The following is a 27774-nucleotide window of genomic DNA, read 5'->3' as shown; positions in this document are numbered from 1 at the left end:
TTGGAAAAAAAAAAAAAAAAAAAAATAGGAAAATTTAAACTTTTGAAAGTATGGAATAAAAAAATATTGTAATTAATTTTAATAGTTGATAAACATTTTTTTTTTTTTTTTTTTTTTTTTATTGGTTAAAAAGAAATTTTTTCTTAACATTTGATTCTTTTTTTAATATTATTATTATTATTATTATTATTATTATTATTATTATTATTATTATTATTATTATTATTATTATTATTATTATTATTATTATTATTATTATTGTTATTATTATTATTATTATTATTATTATTATTATTAGTATTTTCATAAATAATAATTATTTACACTTTTTTTATATTTATATCAACAAATAAATCTATTAATTTATTTTTTCATTTCCATTTTTTTTATTTTATTTTTATTTTTATTTTATTTTTTATTTTTTTTTTTTTTTATTTTTCAAAAAATTTTTGAAAAACTGCCAGTTTTTTTTTTATTTTTATTTTTTTCGAATTCGTTGGTTTGGAAAAAACAAATAAAAAAAAACACACCTATATATATACATTTAAATAAAATGTCAGAAAATAATACAGATACAGTTATGGGTGATTCAAATCCATCAACTAAAATTACAGAAACACCAATGAATGAGACACCATCATCTACCACCACCACCACCGCAACTACTACAACTACAGCCACAACACCACCACAACAAACTCAACAACCACCACAACCACAACTTTCAACCACAGTAACAGAAACCACACCAACCACTAGAATAGAAGAAATTAAATCAGTTAAATCACAAAGAGTTGCAACACATAGTCATATTAAAGGTTTAGGTTTATTAGAAAATGGTACAGCTTCAAATATTGCAGATGGTTTAGTAGGCCAATGTAAAGCAAGAGAAGTAAGTCTTTTTTTTTTTTTTATTTTTTTTTTTATTTTTTTTATTTATTTTTTAATTAAATATTTAAATTTAAAAATTAATTTTCATTTATTTATTTTATTTTTTTATTTTTTTTTTTAAAAAAAAAAAGGCAGCAGGTATTGTTACAGAATTAATTAAATCAAAAAAAATGGCAGGTAAAGCATTATTATTAGCAGGACCACCAGGTACAGGTAAAACAGCATTAGCATTAGCAATTTCACAAGAGTTAGGTACAAAAGTACCATTTTGTCCAATGGTAGGATCAGAGGTATATTCATCAGAAGTTAAAAAGACAGAGATATTGATGGAGAATTTTAGACGTTCAATTGGATTGAGAGTTAAAGAGATTAAAGAGGTTTATGAGGGTGAAGTTACAGAGATAACACCAGAGGAAACAGATAATCCATTGGGTGGTTATGGAAAGACTATAGCACATGTTGTAATTGGATTAAAGACAACCAAAGGTACAAAACAGTTGAAATTGGATCCAACCATCTACGAATCCATTCAAAAGGAGAAGATCACAGTAGGAGATGTAATCTACATCGAGGCCAACAGTGGATCAGTAAAGAGAGTCGGTCGTTCAGATTTCTATGCGACCGAGCATGATTTAGAGGCAGAGGAATACGTGCCATTACCAAAGGGTGAGGTATTCAAAAAGAAAGATATCATTCAAGATGTAACCCTCCACGATTTAGATTTAGCAAATGCAAAGCCACAAGGTGGTCAGGATATCATGTCGATGATGGGTCAAATGATGAAACCCAAGAAAACAGAGATCACAGAGAAACTTCGTTTGGAAATTAATAAAATTGTAAATCGTTACATTGAGCAAGGTGTAGCAGAGTTGGTACCAGGTGTTTTGTTCATTGATGAGGTTCACATGTTGGATATAGAATGTTTTTCATACTTAAATCGTGCATTGGAGTCAACATTGGCACCAATTGTAGTTTTTGCAACCAATCGTGGCAATTGTGTAATCAAAGGCACCGATAACGATATTCAATCTCCACATGGCATCCCTGTGGATCTTTTAGATCGTCTTATGATCATTCGTACCCTTCCATATAATTACAATGAAATCGTTCAAATTCTCACCATTCGTGCCTCAATTGAAAATCATAAAATCGATGACGAAGCATTGATGTATTTAGCTGAAATTGGTAATACAGCTTCACTTCGTTATGCAATTCAATTATTAACACCAGCTTCAATCCTTTCAAAAACTTATTCAAGACCATCAATTACAAAAGAAGATATTGAAGAAGTTACATCATTATTTAATGATGCTAAAACTTCTGCAAAATTATTAGAACAAAATAAATCAAAATATTTATATTAAAAAAAAATAAAAATTAAAATTAAAAAAAAAAAAAAAAATCTATTTTCTTGGTTTCATATGAAATTCATAAAAAAAACAATTTTTATTTTTATTTTTATTTTTTCATTTTTTTTTTTTTTTTTTTTTTTTTTTTAATTTTTTTTTTTTTTATTTTTTTTATTTTTCATTTATTTATTGGGGTTTGGAAAAGAGAGAGAGATAAATATGACACTTTCAAAAGTATTTCAATATTTAGCAAGTTTAGATTCAAAAGATTTAGAAGAATTATATAAAGATCCATGGACATGTCAAGCAATTCTAAGATCATTACCACCAAGATCAAAACAATATATATTAAAGATGTTATTAGTTGATACTTATCCTCTAAGTTTAGCAAAGGATTGGTCAACACAAGCATCAATACAACAACATAAAGAATCATTAAAGAAATTATTTGATTTAAAAATTATCTTTTTAGATAAAATTAATAAACCAATTCAACCACAACAACAACAATCATCACAACAATCATCATCACAACAACAACAGCAACAACAACAGCAACAACAACAAACTGAACAAACAATTAGATTAAATCCATTATTTCAAGATAATATAAAGAGGTCATTAGTTCAAGTGTAAATTTTAATTATTATTTATTATTTATTTTTTTATTTTTATTATTATTTACTAATTTTTTTATTTATTTTTTTATTTTTTTAAAGCAATCAAGTAATATTTTCAAATAATAGTAGTATAAAAGATAATCATAAACCACCAAGTATTGATGATTTAGATTCATATTCAAAATCACAATGGGAGAAAGTTTTATATTTTTTATCGGATGATACAGTTCAACCATCAAAGTTAATATCGGAATTATTGTTATCATCAAATTTAACGAAACAAGAGGGTGATGGATTATCAATTACATCAGAGGGGTTTAAATTTTTATTAAAAGATGTTTATACACAAATTTGGACATTGTTAATTGTTTATTTGGATGATTTGGAGAAAAAGAAAGGTAAAGGAAGCGGATCGAGAAATGATTTGTTAAGTTTTTTATTTAGGTTATCATTTTTGAATTTGGGTAGAGGTTATTTAGTTTCAGAATTGTCTGAGCAGCAGAAAGAGTATTTATTCGCATTGAAGCAGTTTGGCTTGATTTATATGAGGACTGATAGCAGTATACTGTTTTATCCAACTCGGTTAATCATTTCATTGACCACTGGTAAAACGTTGTCGTTGATACAAAGTATTTCGTCAGAGAGAACTCAGACTCAGAAGGAGCAGGGCTATATAGTGTTGGAGACGAATTACAGACTTTACGCATACACCTCTTCCTCTTTGCAAATCTCGTTGTTGAGTTTGTTCGTCAAGATGTTATATAGGTTACCGAATTTAGCGGTTGGTATCATTACGAGGGAGAGTATTAGAACCGCTTTGATTCATGGTATAACTGCTGACCAAATCATTGACTTTGTTAGACATAATAGTCATCCAAATGCTGCCAACTCTGGTCAACCAATACCAGATGTCGTCGCTGAACAAATCTTACTTTGGGAAGCTGAAAGAAATCGTATCACTTATACTAAATCTGTACTCTATAATTCATTTCCAACAAATGATTGTTATATTGCAACATTAAAATTTGCAAAAGAACAAGATTATTATATTTGGTCTCATGATCCTTTAAAAACTTTAGTTGTTAAAGAAGAAGGAAATGATCCAATTAGAAATTTTATTAAAAAGAATTTTGCTTGAAAAAAAAAAAAAAAAAAAAAAATTAAACAAATAAAAAAAAAAGATAATTATTATTATTTTTATTTTGGTAATAATATATTACATTATATATGGATTTTATTTAAATATTTTTTAAAATAATATAAAATAAAAGCATCTAATCTATTAGGATGATGTTTTTTTTTTTTTTTTTTTTGTATATATTAATTATTAATTATTAATTATTAATTATTAATTATTAATTATTGATCATAACCAATGATTTGGGCAGTAGTTTTCTTTGGTGGTTGGGTAGTGTTTAAGAGTGGGTATTGTTTTGGGGTTGAAATTGTAGTTGGTTGTTGTTGTTGTTGCTGTTGTTTATATGAATTAGTTTGTTCTTTTTTTAGTTGTTCATACTCTTCAATATCTTCCATATTTAATTCAATTCTTGTTGGTTTTCTATTTATCATTTTTTTATTTTTTTATTTATTTATTTTTAATTAATTAATCAATTAAATTTACATATAATTATTTTCACAGAACAAGTTCGATTATTGGTGGAAAACGTGAAAAAATTTTAATAAAAAAAAAAATAAAAATAATTATTTTTTTATTTTTTTTTTTATTTTTTATCAATTTTTGTTTACCTCTCATATTACACAATTCATTTTTTTTTTTTTAGGGGAAAGATATATATGCACACTCACACACACAAAATAGAATTTTCTATTGGGTAAAAAAGGAAATTTGTAAATTTAAAAATTTTTTACACTTTACAATTACTGAATATGCTTCAAAATAAATGCAATAGGAACTGTTTTGGGGTGAAGTAAATTACAAAAAAAAAAATAAAAAATAAAAAATAAAAAAACAGTTGAAAAATGGGTTAAATGGGGTTATACTCACACAATGATTTTTTGATTGTATAATATATATAATATATATATTCAATTATTTTTATTACAATTATTATTTTTTATTATTTTTTTTTTTATTTTTTTTTTTATTTTTTTTTTTTTCGTATAAAAAAATAGAATCAAAATTTTTTTTTATAATAATTATCCCTTAAAATAATAACAATAAAATAGATTTTTACATTTATTTTTATTTATTTCATATTTATTTTTGTTGGAAAAAAAAGAAAAAAAAGAAAAAAAGAAAAAAAAAAAAAAAAAAAAAAAAAAAAAAATGAAGAAAATAATATTGATGCTTTTATTATTTTCAATATTTTTTATTTTAAAATCTGAATCACAAAATAGTAAATATTAAAAATAGAAATATTAAACTTTTTTTTTATTTTAAACAAAATTTTTTTTATTAATTTAATTTAATTTAATATATTTATTTAGCCTTGGTTTTAAATGCATTAATTTATGATAATACTCCATCAAGAAACCCAGATTTTGAAGCTTCAGGTTCCGTTGGTGTCCAAAAAAATTTGGTAAAATCAGTTCTTGGTAGTGATGGAACTCCAGTTTATTGTATGTATACATTAAAAATTAAAATAAAACCAAAATTAATAAAAATAATTAATTTTTTTTTATTTTTTTATAAAAATAATAATAATAATTATTATTATTATTTTTTAAAAAGGTTGTGGTAATTCACCAAGTGCAACAATTCATAACCAAACCACATTCCAATCATGGTTTCACAATGTTCCAGGTGTGAATCTTCCAATTCAAAAAGATATCATTCTTACACAATCTCTTTCAAATCCAAATATTTATTCCTACAGTAATGATTCTTATTTTGTAATTGATGGTCAAGGTTTTGATGACAAATCAGTTTATCCAAATGAAAGAGTTTATCGTGACGCTTTTGGAAATCCACATAATTTCCACTTTTGTAAGTAAAATTTTTAAAAAAATAAAAAAAATTAGAATTAAAATTAAAATTAAAATTTATTTATTTAAATAATTATTTAGGTTTACAAGCTCATACCGAATTTCAATATAAAACTGGTGATGTTTTTAATTTTGCAGGTGATGATGATGTTTGGGTATTTATTAATAATATTTTGGTTGTGGATTTGGGAGGTATTCATACAATTGCAAGTGCAAGTGTTAACTTGGATTTATTGGGTTTAACACCTGGACAAAATTATCCATTTGATTTCTTTTATTGTGAACGTCACACTGTAGAATCTCATATAAGAATTGAAACATCTTTGGCATTCAAGTGTCCGTATGTATTATTATTATTATTATTATTGTTTTATTATTACTCCTTTACTAATTTTTTTTTTTGAAAGTCGATATGATGAATGTGGTGTCTGTGAAGGTGATGGTACTTCTTGTAAGTATATATAAAATAATTTTTTTTTTTTTTTTTTTTTTTTTTTTTTTTTTTTTTTTTTTTTTTTTTTTTTTTATAGATAATTAATAATACTGGTACTAATTTTTAAAAATTAAATTAATTATATTAGGTTGTACTCCAAATAATTGTGATAATAATCCAATTTATAGAACCAACTGTATAACAGCAAAATGTTCAAATAATGTTTGCGTTACTTCAGCACCATATTGCAGTTCAACCGAACCAGTAAGTAATAGGTTTTTCTATTATTCTTATTATCATCCAACATCACCTATTACTAATCTTTTTTTAATATTTAAAATATTATTTATTATAAAAATAATAACAACGCAACAATAATAATAAAGTGTACAGTTGGTCTTTGTACACCAGGTGTTGGTTGTTCAGTTGTTCCAAAAAATTGTGTAAATGAAAATCATTGTACCCAAGATTCATGTAATTCAACTATAAATGCTTGCCAACATGATCCAATTCCAGATTGTATCAATTGTGCCTATATTGGTTGTATCACTACTGATTATTGTAATGAACAAGTGTAATTATTAAATTAATTAATTATTTTATTTTTAATATTATTATTACTATTATTTTTCTTCCAATTAGATTTTAATATTTAATTTTAATTTTTAGATGTTCAGCTGATGGAAGATCATGTGAAACTAGACCAAAGAATTGTGATGATTTAAATTTTTGTACTGTTGATACAGTAAGTAAAATTTTTTTAATTATTTATCTATAGGTATTTATTGTTTCATTTCTAATTTTTTTTTTCTTTTTATCTTCTATTAGTGTTCAAATGGAGTTTGCATTTACACAAGAATTGATAATTGTGTAAATTGTACAGGTCCAGGTATTGGTTGTATTACTACTGATCAATGTAATCCAAATGTGTAAATATTATTATTATTATTATTATTATTATTATTATTATTATTATTATTATTATTATTATTATTATTATTATTATTATTATTATTATTATTATTATTATTATTTGAATATTTTTTTTCTTTATTTAATAATATCTAAATTAATAATCAATTATTAAAAAAAAAAAAACAGATGTTCTCCAGATGGTAATTCATGTATCATTCAACCAAAGAATTGTTCAGATGGTAATGCTTGTAATGATCCATCGTGTGTTTCAGGTGGTATGTGTATGTTAACCCCAGTGAATTGTGATGATGGTGATGATTGTACTTTTGATTCGTATGTATTTCTTAATAAATTTTTTTTTTTTTTTTTTAATTGATTTATTAACTCTTTTTTTTTTTTTTTTATTTTTATATTTAAAAAAAAATAGATGCTCATCAACTGTAGGTTGCATACATACTAATATATCTAATTGTGTAGAATGTCAAAATATTGCTTGTATTACAACTGATTTGTAAGTTTTTTTTTTTTTTTTTTTTTTATTTTTTTTTTTTTTTTTTTTTTTTTTTTTTCTCATATATAAATATACTAACCACTTTTTTTTTTTTTTTTTTTTTAATTTATATAAATTAGTTGTAATGTTAAGATTTGTATTAATAATGGTACAACATGTGATACTGTTCCAAAAACTTGTGATGATGGTGATTCATGTACAATAGATTCTTGTGTCAGTCCAAGTGGTACGTATATATATTTAAAAAATATATAGATTCAATCCCTCTATTTTCATATTAATTTTAAAATTTTTATTAGGTGCATGCCTATATGAGCCAATAGCCAATTGTGTTAATTGTGGTGGAAATCAATGTATAACAACTGATTTTTGTTTACCATTAATGTAGGTTGTTTATGAATTAATATTTTATTTTTATTTTACTAATATTTTATTTTATTTTTTTCAAAAATTTAAAGTTGTGGACCTGATGGTGTTACTTGTGCTGTTGAACCAAAGAAATGTGATGATTTTAACCCATGTACTTTTGATTCTTGTATTTCTCCTCAAGGTAATTATACTTTTTTTAATTCTTTTTTTCTCCCTTTTTATTTTAAAATTAATCCTTTTTTTTTATTATTATTATTATTATTATTAATTTAGGTGATTGTGGTAATGCACCAATTCCAGGTTGTGTAGCATGTAATGAAATTCTTGGATGTACTACAACTGATCCATGTCACCCAATTACGTAAGTTATTATTATTATTATTATTATTATTATTATTATTATTATTATTATTATTATTATTATTATTATTATTATTATTATTATTATTATTATTATTATTATTATTATTATTATAATAGTTATTTAATTTCCTGAATATATAAAACTAATTAATAAATTAAAAAAGTTGTTCAGCCATAGGTGATCAATGTGTGTCAACTGATAAAGATTGTGAAGATGGAAATCATTGTACAATTAACTCTTGTCAAAATAATAATGGAACTGCTACATGTTTAAATTCATTGATTACCCATTGTACTGATTGCCCAGGAATTGGATGTACTACTACAGATTTTTGCTTCCAACAAGTTTGCTCTGCAACTGATGGAGATGTTTGTACAACAGTTCCATTGAATTGTGATGATGGCTTACAGTGTACAGTTGATAGTGTATGTGTTTTTTTTAAAAAAAAAGAAAATAACTATTATTTATTGTTATTTAACAAGTTTTAATTTATTTATTTATTTATTTATTTATTTATTAATTTTTTTATTAAAACATTTAGTGTATTGGACCAATGGGTGTTTGTAGTCATATAGCTATTGCACCAAAATGTTTAGAATGCGCATTGGAACCATGTATTACAACAGATAATTGTCAACCAGTTATTTGTGGTCCAGATGGACGTTGTATCCAAGAGACAATTGAAGATTTTTGTGATGATTATAATTATTGCACTGTTGATACATGCACAGGAGTAGGTTGTGAACATGCTTCAATTTCAGGTTGTCGTAATTGTACAAATGGAATTGGTTGTACAACACCATCAGATGATGCATGTAATTTACAAGTATGTTCTGAAACTGGAGATAGTTGTCTTACAATGGTTTTAAATTGTGATGATAATAACGATTGTACTGAAGATAAGGTAAGTTATTATTATTATTATTATTATTGTTTTTTTTTTATTAATTTTACTAATACCACCTTTAATTTTTTTATTTTTTTATTTTTTTTATTTAGTGTTTAAATACTGGTATTTGTCAAAATAATCCAATTGACGGTTGTGTTACACCATCACCAGTTTCAATTGGTGGAACTATCCCTCCAACCACTACTGGTGTATCACAAGTTGAGTGTGATTGTTGTCCAATTGGTCAAAAATGTTTATTAGTCAATGGTCATGAAATTTGTATTAAACCAGCAACCACTGGTGGTATTCCAGAATTAACTACTGGTTGTGCTGGTACAACAACTGGCAGGGCTACAGGTCATTACACAGAATCAGGTACAGGTAATCCACATTTATGTGATAGATATCATTGTAAAAGAGGAATGGAATGTCATGTTGTTAATGGTGTTCCAGAATGTTTACCATCAAACTACAAATGTTTAGATTGTTTAGATCTTCATTGTGAGAGACAAGGTGATTTCACCTGTTTTATGGTTAAAAATCCAAATTTCATTTCTAGTAAACATAGTTGTTATGGTGAATCATGTTGTAAATTCACACCAGTTTGCAAACCAAAAGGACACTCACTTTAAAAAAAACTAAAATTAATATATTATTTCTTTTCTTTTTATTATATATTTTTATTAAAATTTTATAACCAAGTCAACTAATTTCAATTTAATATTACAATATAAACATTAAGTTTATTGTAAAATTTAATAATAAATAAAAAAACAACTGCCCCATTTAAACATAATTTAATTTTTGTTGTATACAAATTTTTTTTTTAAAAAACATAAAAAGTTTTTTCAAACAAAAATACCACTAAACTGATAGCCACTCAACACAATTTTATTATTTATTTTTATCCATTTACAAATTTGTGGGTGTGTTTTTAAATTACCATTTTTTTTTTTTTTTTTTTTTTTTTTTTTTTTTTTTTTTTTTGGTTTTATTTATTTATTTATATGAGGTCCTTGTCCATTTAAATGAATAAAAATAAAAATTTAAAACCTTTGGGGTTTGAAAATTTTTAAAAATTGGATAGGCAAAAAAATTTTTTTTTTTTTTTTTTTTTTTTTTTTTTTTTTTTTTTTAACTGGGTGGTAATTAAAAAATATATATATATTTTTTAAAATTTAAAAAATATATTATAAATAAATAATGATGAAATATATATATATTTTATTAATATTTTCTTTATTGTTTTTGAAAATAAATTCACAAAATAGTAAGTAAATTTTTTTTTTTTTTTTAAATTATTAAATTGTTTATTAATTTTTTTTTTTACTTTTTATAGCAATTTTGTTGAATGCATTAATTTATGATCAAACTCCATCAAGAAATAATGATTTTCAAATTCCTTCTCCAGGAGGTATTGCAAAAGGGTTAGTAAAATCTAATTTAGGTTCTGATAATACACCAGTTTTAGGTATTCTTCAATAATATTTTAATTTTTTAAAATTATTGATTTAATTTTCAAAAAAATTAACATAGAAATAAAATTTCCAATTATTTTTAGTGGCTGAGCGATCATCAACAATTCATTCACCAGAAACTTTTAATCAATGGTTTCACAATTATCCAGGAGTAAATTTACCAATTAATTATCAAATTACTTTAACTCAAAGTACTACAAATCCAAATGTTTATGCATATACAAATGATGCCTTTTTTCCAATAGATGGACAAGGATTTGATAATAAGGTGTGTGTTATAATTTTATTTTTCAATATTATTATTTTTTTAAAATTCATAAATTTAATTATTTTTTATTATTATCATTTTTTTTTTAATTGAAACACAAAGACAAATTATCCATATGAAGCCGTATATAGAGATGAACGTGGAACACCACATAATTTTCACTTTTGTAAGTAAAAATAACCAATGGATTAATGAAAAGTATTAATTGAAAATTTTCAATATATAGGTTTGCAAATTCACTCAATGTTTGCATATAAGAAAGGTGATACTTTCTATTTTAATGGTGATGATGATGTTTGGGTATTTATGAATAAAATATTAGTTGTTGATTTGGGAGGAATTCACGGTAAAGCAACAACAAGTATTAATTTGGATAGATTAGGTTTGACTGAGGGCACCAATTATCCATTTGATTTCTTTTATTGTGAACGCCATACAACTGAATCTCATATTTCAATCGAAACATCTATAGAGTTAACATGTCCGTAAGTATTTTTTAATCCAATTTTAAGATTATAATTATAATTTTATTTTCAAATAAAGTATTTATTAATTTTCATTTACTAAAAATTAATAAGTGGATACGATGAATGTGGTGTTTGCCAAGGTGATGGATCTTCTTGTAGGTATTTTTAATATTATTATAAGTTTTAAACAATAATGCTTTATTATTAATTGATTTTTAAAAAAAAAAAAAAAAAAAATAAAGGTTGTACCAAAAGTAATTGTAATGATAATCCAAATAATAAATTGAATTGTATTACAGCACAATGCTCAAATAATGTTTGTGTTAAATCTGCACCAAGTTGCCCATCGATTAATCCTTGTGAAGCTGGTACTTGTATTCCAAATTTTGGTTGTTCTTATTCAGAGATAACATGTAATAGAACAAATTGTGAAAATAGTTTTTGTAATAAAGATACCAACACATGTGAACGTTCACCAATCGCAAATTGTGTTTCATGTTCGAATGGACCTTGTATTACCACTGATTTATGTTTCCCACAAAAGTATGTAATATAATGTTTATGGTTATTCAAAGGTTCTAATTTATTAATTTGTTTGTTTAATTAAAATAATTTTTTTAATTTTTTAATTAATTAGATGTGATTCTAAAGGAAATTGTGTATCATCAAATAAGAATTGTGATGATAGAGATTATTGTACTACTGATACTGTAAGTTTTGGATTATATGTAAAAACTTTTTTAATATGTTACTAATTTAATAAAATAAAATATAATAAAAAAGTGTCAAGATGGTATTTGTATCCATACGCCAATACCAAAATGTGTCAATTGTGCAGGTACTGGTTGTATTACCACTAATGATTGTAATCCTAAAGTGTTTGTATTCAAAGATTTTAAAAAATTCTATTTTTAAAAATTACTAATTATATATTTAAATTTAATAGATGTGCTCCAGATGGAAAATCATGTTTAACTGAAGTTCTATGTAATGATAATAAAACTTGTACTAAGGATTTTGTAAATATTATATAATCAATTTTATGGCACAAATACTTTTTTTTATAATTTTATTAACATGGAATTTCTAAACTATTTAGTGTTTTGCAGGACATTGTTTATTTATTCCAATAGATTGTGATGATGTTGATGATTGCACAGTAGATACGTAAGTTTTTTTATAATTTATTAAAAAAGGAAAATTAATTTTTATTTGTTTAACAATATCATTTTTTTAATAATAACACAGATGTGATGAAACTTTAGGTTGTGTCCATACTCCTTTGGACAATTGTATTGCTTGTACTGGACTTGCTTGTATTACCACTGACCTTTGTAACCAAAAATTGTAAGATTTTTTACAAAAAAAAAAAAAAAAAAAAAAAAAAAAAAAAAAAAACAAATGTTGATTTCCTTTTTTACTGATAAAATAGATGTACTGATAATGGTACTAAATGTACAGAAGTTCCAAAAGTATGTGATGATGGTAATGCCTGTTCAAATGATAGATGTATTAGTCCCAATGGTACTTGTGCACATGAAATATTACAGAATTGTACTGATTGTGGTACATTTAATTGTATAACACTAGATTTATGTTCACCATTATCTTGTCCAACTGATGGTTCAACAACATGTGTCAGTATACCTAAAACTTGTAATGATAATAAACCATGTACTTTAAATCAATGTCATTCACCAGATGGTATGTAAATTAATTTTATAATATGAAATAATTTTAGTTTAATTATAATTAAATCTCTCTCTATCATTTTTAAAAATATAATAGGTATATGCACAGCTGTACCAATTGAAAACTGTGTAAAGTGTAATCAAACAAACAGAGGTTGTCTTACAGTTGATTTTTGTAATCCAGTTGAGTAAATTATTATTGATTTTATTTTCTTGTAATAATATTTTTAATAATAATAATTAATATTAATCTCTTTTTTAAAATATAATCCAATATAGATGTTCAGAAAATGGTGATAGTTGTATAATAACCAATAGAACTTGTAATGATTATAATTATTGCACAACAGATTCATGTATAAATGGACAATGTAAGATATAGTTTTTTATTTAGCTTTTTAAAAAAGTAATGTTTTAACAATAAAAAAATAAAAATATAGGTTATAATGAAATAATTCAAAATTGTGAAAATTGTACAAATGGGATTGGATGCACAACTACAGATTTTTGCTTTCAACAGATTTGCTCAGATAGTGGGGATACTTGTAAAACAGTCCCTTTGGATTGTAATGATGGATTAAGTTGTACAACTGAAACTTGTCTTGGTCCAAATGGAACATGCACCCATACAATAATTAAAAATTGTATTGAATGTGGAATTGAGCCTTGTATCACAGAAAACTTGTGTCTACCTGTAGTTTGTGGTCCGGATGGAAGTTGTTTATACAATTATACTGAATCAACATGTGATGACAATGATGCTTGTACTTCAGATGTATGTACAGAATATGGTTGTGAGCATTATACATATACTGTAAGTTATTGATATTATTATTTATATTTTATTATTAATTATTATAATTTAGTTTTGACTTTTTTATTATTATTATTATTATTATTATTATTATTATTATTATTATTATTATTATTATTATTATTATTATTATTATTATTATTATTATTATTATTATTATTTTTAATATGTAGGGTTGTATGAATTGTACTAATGGAGGTTGTTTCACTACTCCAGATACATGTAATCATTATGGTTGTAATTTCACTGGTGATGGTAAATGCTTCTTCACTCATTTAGAATGTGATGATAATGACCCATGTACTAAAGATCATGTAAGTGATTCTTTTATTTCTTTTCTTTTTTTTTTTTAATATTATGTGGTTAACATTTTATTTTATTATTTATTTATTTTAAAGTGCTTATATTCTGGGGATTGTTATTATGAAAAACTTACCAATTGTACAACCCCAACCCCAACTCAAACTCCTCCTCCAACTCAAACTCCTACTAATCATTCTATTGGTGTTAATGAATGCGATTGTTGCCCTGAAGGTCAATATTGTTTATTGATTTTTGGACATGAAAGATGTTTCATTGCAAATGATGGTGGTGACGGTATTCCAGAGGAAACTATTGGTTGTCCTGGTGTAACAACTGGTACACCAACATCAACAGATGGTGGTACAGGTCACTACACTGAATCAGGTACAGGTAATCCACATTTATGTGATAGACATCATTGTAGGAGTGGAATGGAATGTCATGTTATTAATGGAATTCCAGAATGTTTACCATCAAAATACAAATGTTTAGATTGTTTAGATCTTCATTGTGAAAAACAAGGTGGAAAAACATGTTTTACCATTGAAAATCAAAATTATAAACCAAATATTAAAGGATGTAAAGATGATTCTTGTTGTAAATATACTCCAACTTGTAGATAATTAATCAAAATTTTTAAAATAAATAATATCCTGTATTTAAAAAAAGTTCTTTGGATTATTATTTTTTTTTTTTTTTTTAAACAATGACCATTTTATATTCACCGGGCTTACAAATCCAACAACTCCTGTTTTGACCAGCAAAATAACCAAGTGTGAAATGAGCACGATCAGTATTAAAATCCAAAACTGCAACTTTTGGTAAATCAACTTTAATAAATCAATTTAAAGAAAATTAAAATAATAATGAAAGATTCAATAAAGCCACGTGCTTTTCTTAAAAAAAAAAAAAAAATAATAAACCCATAATTTTTCAATTTTAATTTTTTTATTACAAATTTGGAAGCAAAGCTAAACAAACAGCAAAATCATAAATTAGATAAATAATGTTAACTGTAAGGCCTCTCTGATTTTTATTTTTTTTTTTTTAGTTTTTATTTTTATATGAATTTATGAATCTTTTTTATATGAATTTATGAATCTTTTTTTTTTATCCTCTAAGTCTTGAAATAAAAAAAAATAAAAAAAAAAACAGAATAATTACATTCATTTTTTTAATATTTTATATCATTTTTAGTGATCTATTTATAAATACTAAATTCATAATTAAATCATTTTTTTATTAAAAAAAAAAAAAAAAAAATCAAAAATAAAATTTGTCTTTTGTCAAAAAAAAAAATAAAAACAAAAATCAAAATTGAACGTTTTTGTGATCATTTTTTTTTTTTTTTTTTTTTTTTTTTTGTGGATTTTTTTTAAAAATGATTTTTTTTTTTTTTTTCATTTTTTTTTTTTTTTTTTTCAATTATCCAATTTAAAATAAAATGAGTAATAAATTAAGTGGAATTTATTCAGCTTTAGATTCTGGTAATAATAAACAATCATTAAAATTATGTAATGCACTTTTAACAAAAAAGAAGGATGAAAATACAAATATTGTCAAAGTTTTAAAAGCAATTACATTAATTAAATTGGGTGAAAATGAAGAGGCAATTAAATGTGCAGATGAAGTTGCATTCATTGGACACTATAATGAAACTTTATTATCAAATTTAAATTACTTTTATAAATCAGTTCAACAAGGATACAAAATGACCAAAGTTTACGAAGCATCAGTTAAAGCCTATCCAAAGAACGAAAATCTAGCAGAAGGTTTATTTTTAGCATATGCAAAGGTTAGAGATTATAAACAACAACAACAAGTCATACTAGATTTACAAAAGAATTTCCCATCTCATCAACATAGTCTTTGGTATTTAATGACCATTTTATCGATGGTTCATGACAACCCTTCAAACCAACTCTTTATTGGTTTATCACAAAAGTTAGCAGAGAAATTAGTAGAAGAAGGTAAAATCAAAACAAGTGAACATCTTTATATGTATGAAACCGTATTGGATATTCAAGGTAAAACCAGTGAACATCTTAACCTTATTAAAGGCAAATTGGGTGAACTTTATAATGTTGCAACTGAACGTTTAAAGATTTTAGGTGACCTTAATCAAAAGTTGGGTAATCATCAAGAAGCAGCCAATAACTACTCTGAAATCCTTACAAAATATGAACCGGATGAATGGTCATGCTATATGGGTTATTTCGATAACATTTGGTCACTCAATGATATCTCAAAGATTGACGATGCCAAACAATTCATTCAAAATATTCAATCACAACAAACCAGTAAACATTTATTACGTGGTCCATTATTAGCAGAGATTGAAATTTACTATAGATTATTGACAACTACCACCACCGCCAATGGTAATCCTGCTGCAAACATCGATGGTCCAGTCTTTAATAAATTCATAGAGTTAATTTTAAATTATTTCACTAAATTTGGTACAAAACCAGTACTCTATTCAGATTTAAAGAAATATTTACAATTTATTGAAACTAAAAAATCCATTGAACAACGTAAAGAAATTATGGATCGTATTTATAAATTAGTATCATTGGATAAAGATGAAGCTAATCATATTAGCCAACTTTCAAATTATCACAAGTTATCCAGAGTTTTAGGTTTACAATTGGAAATGAGTATTGAAGAATCAATCAAAATCATTAAAGAAATCCTTGAAGAATATCAATACAATACAAAGAAATTCCCATTGGCAATTGAATCTGAACGTTATCCAGGTGATGATTTAATTTTAATTTGTCATTTCCTCTTAATGGATCAATATGAAAAAACCAAACAAGTTTCATTACTTTTAGAAAGTGCCGCTATCTTGGAGTTTGCTCATTCCATTTCAACCAAAAACTATCAATTCAATCTTTACCTTCTTTCATTATACTTTGAATTGGGCGCACATCAATTGGCAAGTAATCATTTCAAAATTTTAAACATTAAAAATATTCAATATGATACACTCGGTCATTTAGTCGCTGATCAATTTATTCGTGAACCAACTTGTTTCTCCAATGCAATTAACGCTTTTGAAAAGTCTGCTAAATTCTACAATGAAAATGAATCGACAGCTGATTATGTTGCTGCTTGTTATCAAAATGGTTGTTACAGTAAAATCACAGAGATTCAAAAATTCCAAGTTAAAGTTGCCAACTCTTTCCAAAAATCAGTTTACGAAACTGAAAGACAATTATTTAATTTCATGTTAATTCGTTTTAAAAAATTACCAAATGCTAATTTCACTGCCTCTCAATTCGTTGAAATTTGTAAATCTCAAATCTCAAGTACTGATCCAATTAATTTCGATTGTTCAAATGAAGTATTGAATGCCCTTTCATTCAATCATGATAATACTATCTTTGATAAATTTAATCCAACTACCACCTCTAATTCCGACTCTATCAAACAAGTTGAAAATCAAATTCAAGGTATCACTTCACTCTATTTTGAAAATACAGAGAAATCAACTCTTCTTTTACAATTAACCTATCGTAGACAAATTTTAAATATTCTATATTTAATTTCAACTCAATCACCAATTGATTTAAATCAATTTAATCAATTATTAATTTCACTTGAATCAACTACAACTAAATTAAATTCTATCAATTCTCATAAAATTGATAATTTAACTCGTATTTCAACTTTAAATAATTTTAAATTATTAAATTTAATTTTAAATTTATTAAAAGAATGTAATGTATTTAAATTATTATTATTATTATCATTATTAAAATTTTTATAATTATTAATTCATTTTTATTATTTTTTATAAAATATTTAGTTAATGAAGAGAAATTAAAACAAGTTAAAGAATTATTAGAATTAATTAATAATGAAATTACTGAAATTGTTAAAGTTTTAAGTGATAATATTAGAGAATCTGTTGTTTTAGGTAATAGTTTGAATAGTTTATCTAGATCAAGTCGTATGGTTGTATCAAGTTTTATTGAACCAATCACTTGGTTCTCATTCATAGCATTATTAGTGAACTCTGCATTACCAGGTAAAAGAGCAAAGAAGAAAGAAGAATATCATACTACTATTCGCACAGATTTAGAAACATTAGTTAAAAAACTTTCTGATGATTCTTTAAATTTATCAAATATTATTAATGAAAAATCATTATCAAAATTATCTTTAACTGAAGATGATAATAACAAATCAACTATTCTTGAAACTTTAAATACTCAATCAATTGCCAAAAATGTTTCTGAAAATTCAATTAAATCAGTCACTGAATTACAAGAATATTTAAATTCAATGAAAACTTTATTAACTTTCTCAATTAATAATACTAATAACACAACAAATGCCTAAATAAGAAAAAAATAAGAAAATAAATAAATAAATAAAAATAAATAAATTATTACTTTTTTAAAAAAACACAAGATAAATAATTTGGGAAATTATTTGGTGCTTGTCAATCACAATCACCATAATCATATTTATTAATATATATATAAAAAAAAAAAAAAAAAAAAAAGTAAAAAAAACAACACTGTCTTGAAAGATGTAAAAATGTAAAGAGGAAAAAAAAAAACTAAAAAAAAAAAATAATAAAAAAAATAATAAAAAAAAAAAAAATTAAAAAAAAAAAAAAAAATAAAAAAAAATAAAAAAATATGTCATCAAACCGCCAACACAAGAGTTGAAAAAAAAAAAAAAAAAAAAAAAAAAATAAAACACAACAAAAATTTAATAATAAACAAAACAAAACAAAACAAAATATCTATATATATATATTAACAAAAGTTGGTTTTTAAAAATATAATGGAAAATGATTCACAAAAATCACCATTACAAACGATGACAACTACCACTACAACAACATCATCATCAACCACAACAACAACAATAATACCAACAACAATATTTGATATAAAATGTTTTGAACATAGTGATAGTGAAATTTGTAGTTTTTGTGAAGATTGTAAAATTCCTGTATGTTTAGTTTGTATCTGTAGTATTGGACATAAAGGTCACTCATTTTCATTAATTTCAAAATCAATGATACAAAATACATTAAAAGATTTAAATGAAACTTATAACAAATCTCAAAGATTTAAAGAAAAAAGTAAAAAAAAAATACAAATTGTTGAACAACAATTCCAAAAAATTAAATTAAATCATCAAAGTAATATGAATCAATTATCGGATAAATTCAAACAGTTACATCAAATTTTACAAATTTTAGAGCTTGATATTAAAAGAACTTTAGAAACCCTATTTACAGATAATGAAGAACTATATTTAAAAACCAAATCTTTATTAGATAATAAAGTTCAATTAATCAATTCACTCATTACCAAACATTCAACCACTCAATCACCTCCAACAATACCACCAATCTTTAAAATAACAGACTACTCAATCGATCAAATTTATAATCAATCAAATAAACAACATTTATCAATACTTAAAGATAATTATCAACTTTTAAATATTATTAAAGATAAAAATAATAATGAACCTTTTAAAGAAACTACCCTCTCATTTAAAAATGATATTATTGATAATATAAAATCAACTTTAAAAACAATTTATTCAATAAATCAAAATGTATTAATTAATAGTAATAATAATAATGATAATGATAATGATGAAGATACTGATGATGAAGAAAATGAAGAAAATAAAGAAGAAAATAAAGAAGAAAATAAAGAAGAAAATGAAAATATTTCAAGTAAAGATATTAAACCATTTAATAATTTTTCAAATGAATTATTATCAGCAAATTTAAATAATAAAAATACAAAATGTACAAATAATAATAGTATTAGTAATAATAATAATAATAATAATAATAATAATAATAATAATAATAATAATAATAATAGTAATAATAGTAATAGTTTAAATATATTACCACAACCAATACCGATATCATCCTCTTCTAATTCAAATATTTCATTAACAAATCATCAGGAGAATAATAAACTTTATCAATTTAAAATTCATTTTAGAGAAGTTTATAATTTACCAATTAGAATTGAAGCATTTTTAATTTCAAGTCAAACATTATCACCAATTAAGGATAATTTGGAGATTATGGTTATAGTTTCACCAAAAGATATTCAAAATAATGTTGTAAAAGGTACGAAAATTATATTTACAAATAAATTTTATGGTTCTCAATCAATTGAAATACCTAATACACTAAGTCTTCATCCATCAATTACAAATACTTCAACAATGACTACAACAACAACAACATCATCATCATCATCATCAATAACATCAGCAGCAGCAGCAGCAATCATTGCATCAACAACTTCAACAACAGGTACATATTATAAACAATTAATAACTTTTAATGAATTTCAACGAAATTTAGGTTGTTCATTTCAGCCAATGTTTAATATAAATGTACAATTTACTTTGGATATTGGTGTTAATTATTTCAGTAATATGTATCCAAATATCAGTTGGTATTTAGGTGATTTAAAACCAAATAAACGTTTAACCATTGGTTTGGAAGGTTGTGCTTCTTCAGGTAAAACTTCTTTAATTATGGGTTTAATTAATCTTTTCAATTTATCTTCTACAATTCAACAAAATTTCTCTGAAGAACATGGTGGTAGCACTTATTTCTCAACTAATCGTATCACTTATAGATCAATTAAAAGTATTATCGATTCAAATTATTCAAATGATCCATTTTCAAATTCATTTTTAAGTGGTTTTGATATTTCATTCGTAGATACTGTAAGTTAATTATTATTATAATTGTTTAATTATTTAATTATAATAAAACTAATCAATGGGTTTTTTTTTTTTTTATAAATAGTGGGGATTATGTGATAGTGATATAGAATTAAAATATAAAGTTCAGGGTAGAGTTTATAATAATTTAGCAATTAATGAAAAATTTAATATTGGCAGTATTCCTAAACCAGAATTTTCAGTTAATGTATTCTTATTTGTTGTATCAATAAAAAGTTTCACCAGTGTTGAAACAATGAGAAAAATGGAAAAAAGAATGAAAGAATCAATTGCTTTGGGTATTGTTCCCATTTTAGCTATCACTTTTTCTGATCAAGTTTCAACATCCGAATATGCAGGTTTAGTCACTTCTAATTATGAATTACCTGGTATGTATAATAATTATAATTATTTCAAATTAAAAGATATCAATATTCTAATTATATATATATATATATTTTAGTTCAACCATGTAATGTTTTTAAAATAATGAATTATCATGATTTAGAAATAAGAAAAGATTTAGAAAAAGATTTACAATATTTAAGATTAATAAATAGATTGGTTCAAATATCTAAATGGAAGTGAAAAAATTAAAAAAAAAAAAAAAATTTGGATAAACCTTTTTTTTGTTATTTTTTTAGTTAAATTTATAAATAAAAGAACAAGAGGAAGTAAATTAAAATTTTTGTAGTAATATTATAATAATTTGGGTTTTAAATTTTTTTTTTTTTTTTTATATGACCTCCGAAAATATTTACTTTTTTTTTTAGTGGCCTCTAAAGATATCTATCTATTTTTTTTTTTTTTTTTTTTTTAAAATAAATTTAATCAAGATATTTAATAATAAATAATTTCCATAAGAATTTAAAGTCTAAGAAATGTTCTTAATGATTTATAATTAATTTTTTTTTTTTTTTTTTTCCAAAAATAAATAATTATTTTCCCTCCAAAAAATTTAAATTTGGAAGTTTTTTTTTCATTTTTTTTTTTTTTTTTTTTTTTTTTTTTTTAAAATAATTATTGTTAAAATCAAAAAATAATAATTACAAATAAATAAATTAATATTACATATATTCGTATATGTAATAGGATATATATTTATATATATTTATTTACATATACATTAATAATATGAATAACAATAATAATAATAATAATAATAAAACAACAATGAATAGTATGATTGTAACAGTTAGGATTAGGCCAGAAAGTCAATCAGAAATTTTAAATAAAAATTGTAAAACAATTGTTCGAGTTATTGATGACAATATGCTTGTATTTGATCCAAATGATATTGATATTGGTGCATTTAACAACAACAGGAATAATAAGCAATCACAACAACCAGTAGAACAAAAATATATATTTGATAGAGTATTTGATCAATATGCAACTCAAGAAGAAGTATTTGAAAACACAACCAAAGAATTAGTTAGTTATGTTATATCGGGTCATAATGCATCAGTATTTGCATATGGTGCATCAGGTGCGGGTAAAACTCATACAATGGTTGGTGGTATTAATACTGGTCCTGGTATTATGGTATTAACAATGAAAGAATTATTCTCATTGATTGAAAAAGATAGATCCAATCAATACATTGTTTCAATGTCATATTTAGAAGTCTATAACGAAACCATTAGAGATTTATTAATTACCAATACTGGTGGTGGTGGTAATAGTAATAATAAAGTTTTAGAATTATGTGAGGATGAAAATAAACAAATTGTAATTCGTGATTTATCATGGGAATATCCGACTTCAGCAGACCAAGTTTTTAAATTATTAAAATATGGAAATTTAAATAGAAAACAATCACCAACTCAAACCAATCAAACATCATCAAGATCTCATGCAGTTTTACAAATCACTGTGAAACAACAAAACTTACAAGATAAAAGTAAAATTTCGTTTGGTAAACTTTCATTAATTGATTTGGCAGGTTCAGAACGTGCTTCTAAAACTTTAAATACCGGTGACAGATTAAAAGAAGGTACAAGTATAAATAAATCTTTATTAGCATTAGGAAATTGTATTAAAGCATTAGGTGAATTATGTAAGAATCAACAGTCACAACAGCAATCCAGCAATCCAAATTTCATACCATATCGTGATTCAAAATTAACTAGAATTTTAAAAGATTCTTTGACTGGTAGTTGTAAAACTATAATGATTGCAAATATTAGTCCAAATTCTTCATCATTCGAAGAGACTCACAATACATTAAAATATGCTCAACGTGCTAAATCAATTAAAACTCAAATCACTAAAAATGTATTTGCAAGTTCAACCAATTTAATAACGCAATATAATGAAATCATTAAAGAACAAAGAGAAGAAATTAAACAATTAAAATTAAAATTAATACAAGCAACTTCAAATAATAACAATAGTAATAATAATAATAATAATAATAATAATAACTATTTTAGTAACAGTTTTGGAAGTTGTGGTAACAAAAATCAACCAATTAAACAACCAACACCTCCAACATCATTATTTCATCAACAAAATCAAAAATATTATCGTAATGATGATGATGATGATGATGACAATGATCAAGAAGAAAATAATGATGAAGTTTTAATAAATGAAGATGACGAAGAAGTAGATGGAGAAGATTCTAATAATAGGGATAATGATGAATCAATGATACAACAATTAGAAGAAATGAGTTTATTAATTAATTCAAACTTACAAGATACTTTAACATTAAAGAAAACTCAAAGTATTCAAAGACAAAGAAAAAGGGAATTAGAAAATGAATTAAAATCTTTAGAAAAACAACAACAATCAATCTTAAATGAAAATAATAATGTAGATATAATTAAAAGAACAAATGAAATTGGTAGTCAAATTTTAAAGATTAAAACATTGGAATCAAGTATAAATGAAAAATTGGAAATGAATAATCAATGGAGAAGAAAACTTCAATCAGAGTTAACATTGAAATTTGTAAATTCTCCAAAGAATTTAAAGATACTAATTCAACAAGCAAGAGCAGCAACTTTAGAATTGGATAGATTCGATCTCACCGAGAGAATGATTGATGATAGATCAAAATTAAATTTAAAAACAAATGAATGTAAATCTTTAAAGGACTCACTCTCTTGGATGTTTGGTATTTTATCAGATGGTTTCAAACTTTTAACTGAAAATAATTTAGCAACTGATGACTTTTTAAAAGATTTTTTGAAAAGTGGTGATTTAATTAATAATTTGGATAATAGTTTTATAATAAATGAAAATAATGATTCAAATAATAATAACATTATTGAAAATGATGATATAGATTTATCATTTAATAATGATATAAATAATAATAATAATAATAATAATAATAATAATAATAATAATAATAATAATAATAATAATAATAATAATAATAATAATAATAATAATAATAATAATAATAATAATAATAATAATAATAATAATAATAATAATAATAATGTACCTTTAAATTGTAATAATAGTAACAGTAATATTAATAATAAAAATCAAAACATCATAAACCCATCACCATTAAAACCAAGAAGAATTATGAGTGGCAGCAATAATATTATTAAAAGTACAAATTCAAACAGTAGAATGACATCTACAGCAACAACAACAGCAGCTTCAACAGCCACAGCGACAACAACAACAATAGGTAAGGAGAAAAAAGGAGAGATAAGATCAATTGTTAATCCAATTAATAAGATATCATCCTCAACTTCTTTATTACCATCTTCTTCAACAAAAATATCAAACACAACACCTTTATATAGTAGAACATCTATTTTAAGAAAAAGAACATTGGAAATTGATGACAGTACAGATTCAAATCCAAGAACTAAAAAAATTAATGTATCATCACCGGTTGTAACAAAACCAAAGCAATTATTACCTTCAACAACAACGGCAACAACAACAACACTATCATCACCACTTGTTAATAAACCCAAACAAATTTTACCAACAACTTCATCATTACAACCAAAACCACACACAAAAATACAGCCACACAAAAATAATAATAATAATAATAATAATATTGCGCCACAAATGAATATGAATATTCAAATCCCAAATCCAATACCAATACCAATACCAATGCATGTGCAAATTCCAATATCAAATCCTATACCTATGCCATCTCCATCTTCAATGAATCTTAAAGAAAAATTAGATAGTCTATCTCAGTTATGTAACAATCGTAGTGCCAAAAATGAAAACTACAATCACAATAATAGTTTTAATAGCCAAAATCCTTTTGTTCATCCCCTTCAAATGCATCCTCCACAATTACAACTACCACTACATCCACCACAAACAATGATAATGCAATCAAATATGGATTTAAAGATGAAATTAGATAGCCTTTCCTTTTTTAACAATAATAATAATAACCACCAAGCACAAAATGATCTTAGCTTTGATTATGGTCAAAATACACTCTCAAATGAAAATTTAATTCTTCATAATAAAATTGCAAGTCTATCTTCCACATTAATTAATCAACCTCACCCAATGAGAGTTAAAAAATTAACTCCAACATCAACAATATCATCATCTATTTCAACTAGACCAATCACAACTAGTACAACAACTTCAACAACAGTGCCTTCAGTAGTATCAAATAGAATTAAATCACTTGTTCATTCAAATTCGCCAATTAAAGAAAATTTATATAAAGAAAAATTATCTTCTACTGCATCAGCAACATTAACACCAAATCGAAATAATTCTCAAATTGTGCAACCTTTTAAAAGAGGAGTTTTAGGTAATGGACCCACATCGTCATCATCTAGACTATTACCATCATCAAGAACAACTGTAAATACCTCAAGAAAAATAATTAAATAAAAGAATTTTATAAATAAGATTGATTAAAAAAAAAAAATTATTTATTTATTTTTTTATTTATTTTTTACTTTGTTTTTTTTTATTTATTTATTTTTATTGAATTGTATTTTCATTATATAACAATGGTTTATAATTATTTTTATTATTATCTCTTTTAAATTTAGAACCAATGGAAGTCCATAATTTTTTATTTGGAATTAAGTTTGTACCAGATTTACCTCTAGACTTATTAACCATAATACCAATTGATATGTATAATATTATTACAACACCAAATCCAATAGCTATAGATATGAAAATGATTTGAATTTTTGAAAATCTATTGAAAAATGATTGATTATCAGTTGAAGATTTCGAATAACAATTATTAAGTGTTTCTATAGAATTTGAATTTCTTTGACCTGTTGGCATTGGTGATGGTTGATATGTAAATGAAATTGGTGTTGGTTTGGATAAATGTAATTCATAATAAACACCATCTATATAACAATAGAATGTACCATTAAATAATGATATTAATTCTTGGAATATTTGAAGAGCACTTTCATTCTTATTTGCAATACCCATTAAATTAATATAAAAGCTTGCCAATTGATTCCTTTGTGTAATATTATTATAATCCACAATAGTTGGTTCATCAGTTGTAAATAATGTTATTTGATCTTTTGGAGGATTACTTTGCATACCAACTAAAGTACCACCTAATTGATAAATAGTATTAAAACTTGCCCAGACGAAATCATCACAAGTACTACTATTTTGATAAACTATTAAATTTTCACTACCACTACCACCACCACCACCACCAATACCTAAATTATGTAATATTGTTTCTAAATAACCATTATCACCACTACCACTGGCATCAGCTGATGCAATACTAAATAAATTATAAACTGGATGAGTTTGGTTATATATTGGAGCCCAACTTAAATACTGTTTGACTTGTAAGCCTGTAAGTCCATACATAATCAATTCTCTTTTACTCCAATAAGTTTCATTAATATAATTGGTAACTTCTATTAATCCATAAGTATTCCATGTTAAATTATAATTTCCTTGTGAATCTTTTGTAATATTCTGTGGTATTAATGCATCCTCTAGGGTTGGACCTGCGAAATAATCTATTGATATATTTGGCCCACCATTTAAATTATAAAATCCAACACCACTATGATAAGCATTAATCTTTTCGAAAAGATCACCATAAATTGCATACATCAATGGTGCTTGTACATAATATAATTCATACTGATCGTCATCTCTTATAGAATTTGTAAATTCGCAAATTGTATCATATGTATAAAAATAAATACCATTTTCTGATGATCCACTATCACTTGATATTGAAATTTTAATTAATCCTATAAAAATTATTGTCAATGTTAAAATTATATTTAACATATTCTTCATTTTTCCTTTTTACCTTTTTCCTTTTTTTTTTTTTATTTATATTAGTGGTATAATTTATTTTATTTTTTTTTTTTTATTTTATTTTATTTTTTTTTTTTTTTTTTTTTTTTTTTTTTTTTTATACCAGTGGTATAATTTAAATTAATATATACATCTAAAAAATAAAAATAAAAGTTATTAATAAAAAAATTGGAAAAGTAAAAAAACAATTGTAAAAAAAAAAAAATATATTATTAATAAAAAAATAAAAAAAAAAAATGATATTTTCTATTGTTTTTATTTTTTTTTTTATTTTTTTTTGATCAACCTAAATTTTAATTTAATTTTTTTTTTTTTCCATCCACACGTCTCGAAAAATTAAAAATTTTATTCAATGGGTTCTTTTGGATTGTGGAGAGTCAAAAAAAAAAAAAAAAATTAAAAAAAAATAAAAAAATAAATAAAAATAGAGATATTTTGTTTTGGTGAAA

General features: G+C 23.8%; 10 protein-coding genes across 10 annotated transcripts; 7 read left to right on the top strand and 3 right to left on the bottom strand.

Moving 5' to 3' along the window:
- Window positions 1–553: 553 nt before the first annotated feature.
- Window positions 554–2255, top strand: rvb1 (AAA ATPase domain-containing protein; the record flags this gene model as incomplete). The annotated part of the gene is made up of 2 exons (XM_629236.1): window positions 554–892; window positions 1023–2255. 2 exons carry the CDS (start codon window positions 554–556, stop codon window positions 2253–2255), a joined length of 1572 nt encoding a protein of 523 aa, XP_629238.1.
- Window positions 2256–2459: 204 nt separating this feature from the next.
- Window positions 2460–3998, top strand: gtf2h4 (general transcription factor IIH, polypeptide 4; the record flags this gene model as incomplete). Its single annotated transcript, XM_629235.1, has 2 exons — window positions 2460–2872; window positions 2960–3998. 2 exons carry the CDS (start codon window positions 2460–2462, stop codon window positions 3996–3998), a joined length of 1452 nt encoding a protein of 483 aa, XP_629237.1.
- A 221-nt stretch (window positions 3999–4219) lies between these two features.
- On the bottom strand, window positions 4220–4429 carry cdc26 (subunit of anaphase promoting complex; the record flags this gene model as incomplete). Its single annotated transcript, XM_629234.1, has 1 exon — window positions 4220–4429. One exon carries the CDS (start codon window positions 4427–4429, stop codon window positions 4220–4222), a length of 210 nt encoding a protein of 69 aa, XP_629236.1.
- Window positions 4430–5147: 718 nt separating this feature from the next.
- psiR (PA14 domain-containing protein) lies at window positions 5148–9919 on the top strand (the record flags this gene model as incomplete). Its single annotated transcript, XM_629233.1, has 18 exons — window positions 5148–5217; window positions 5309–5440; window positions 5553–5807; window positions 5888–6146; window positions 6214–6257; window positions 6388–6503; window positions 6626–6813; window positions 6909–6984; window positions 7068–7168; window positions 7341–7487; window positions 7582–7665; window positions 7785–7891; window positions 7965–8049; window positions 8124–8215; window positions 8308–8395; window positions 8562–8823; window positions 8940–9302; window positions 9398–9919. The coding sequence occupies 18 exons, from the start codon at window positions 5148–5150 to the stop codon at window positions 9917–9919; spliced, it is 2991 nt and encodes a 996-aa protein (XP_629235.1).
- A 571-nt stretch (window positions 9920–10490) lies between these two features.
- On the top strand, window positions 10491–14931 carry psiQ (PA14 domain-containing protein; the record flags this gene model as incomplete). The annotated part of the gene is made up of 18 exons (XM_629232.1): window positions 10491–10557; window positions 10627–10758; window positions 10849–11033; window positions 11136–11199; window positions 11260–11518; window positions 11612–11655; window positions 11743–12043; window positions 12138–12210; window positions 12284–12378; window positions 12447–12519; window positions 12600–12667; window positions 12749–12847; window positions 12933–13204; window positions 13289–13379; window positions 13471–13562; window positions 13632–14005; window positions 14179–14319; window positions 14404–14931. 18 exons carry the CDS (start codon window positions 10491–10493, stop codon window positions 14929–14931), a joined length of 2958 nt encoding a protein of 985 aa, XP_629234.1.
- A 76-nt stretch (window positions 14932–15007) lies between these two features.
- Window positions 15008–15235, bottom strand: DDB_G0293232 (hypothetical protein; the record flags this gene model as incomplete). The annotated part of the gene is made up of 2 exons (XM_629231.1): window positions 15008–15138; window positions 15232–15235. 2 exons carry the CDS (start codon window positions 15233–15235, stop codon window positions 15008–15010), a joined length of 135 nt encoding a protein of 44 aa, XP_629233.1.
- Window positions 15236–15752: 517 nt separating this feature from the next.
- Window positions 15753–18655, top strand: DDB_G0293234 (N-acetyltransferase, non-catalytic subunit; the record flags this gene model as incomplete). Its single annotated transcript, XM_629230.1, has 2 exons — window positions 15753–18030; window positions 18120–18655. The coding sequence occupies 2 exons, from the start codon at window positions 15753–15755 to the stop codon at window positions 18653–18655; spliced, it is 2814 nt and encodes a 937-aa protein (XP_629232.1).
- Window positions 18656–19108: 453 nt separating this feature from the next.
- On the top strand, window positions 19109–21628 carry DDB_G0293290 (hypothetical protein; the record flags this gene model as incomplete). The annotated part of the gene is made up of 3 exons (XM_629229.1): window positions 19109–21043; window positions 21126–21429; window positions 21504–21628. The coding sequence occupies 3 exons, from the start codon at window positions 19109–19111 to the stop codon at window positions 21626–21628; spliced, it is 2364 nt and encodes a 787-aa protein (XP_629231.1).
- A 546-nt stretch (window positions 21629–22174) lies between these two features.
- Window positions 22175–25891, top strand: kif10 (kinesin family member 10; the record flags this gene model as incomplete). The annotated part of the gene is made up of 1 exon (XM_629228.1): window positions 22175–25891. One exon carries the CDS (start codon window positions 22175–22177, stop codon window positions 25889–25891), a length of 3717 nt encoding a protein of 1238 aa, XP_629230.1.
- A 93-nt stretch (window positions 25892–25984) lies between these two features.
- On the bottom strand, window positions 25985–27304 carry DDB_G0293236 (hypothetical protein; the record flags this gene model as incomplete). The annotated part of the gene is made up of 1 exon (XM_629227.1): window positions 25985–27304. One exon carries the CDS (start codon window positions 27302–27304, stop codon window positions 25985–25987), a length of 1320 nt encoding a protein of 439 aa, XP_629229.1.
- Between the last annotated feature and the right edge of the window lie 470 nt (window positions 27305–27774).

The sequence above is a fragment of the Dictyostelium discoideum genome, assembly GCF_000004695.1.
Source record: "Dictyostelium discoideum AX4 chromosome 6 chromosome, whole genome shotgun sequence".
In the NCBI taxonomy this organism is placed as follows: Eukaryota; Evosea; class Eumycetozoa; order Dictyosteliales; family Dictyosteliaceae; genus Dictyostelium; species Dictyostelium discoideum.
Note: the sequence above shows the minus strand (reverse complement) of the source record. Positions and strands in the feature narration are given on the sequence as shown.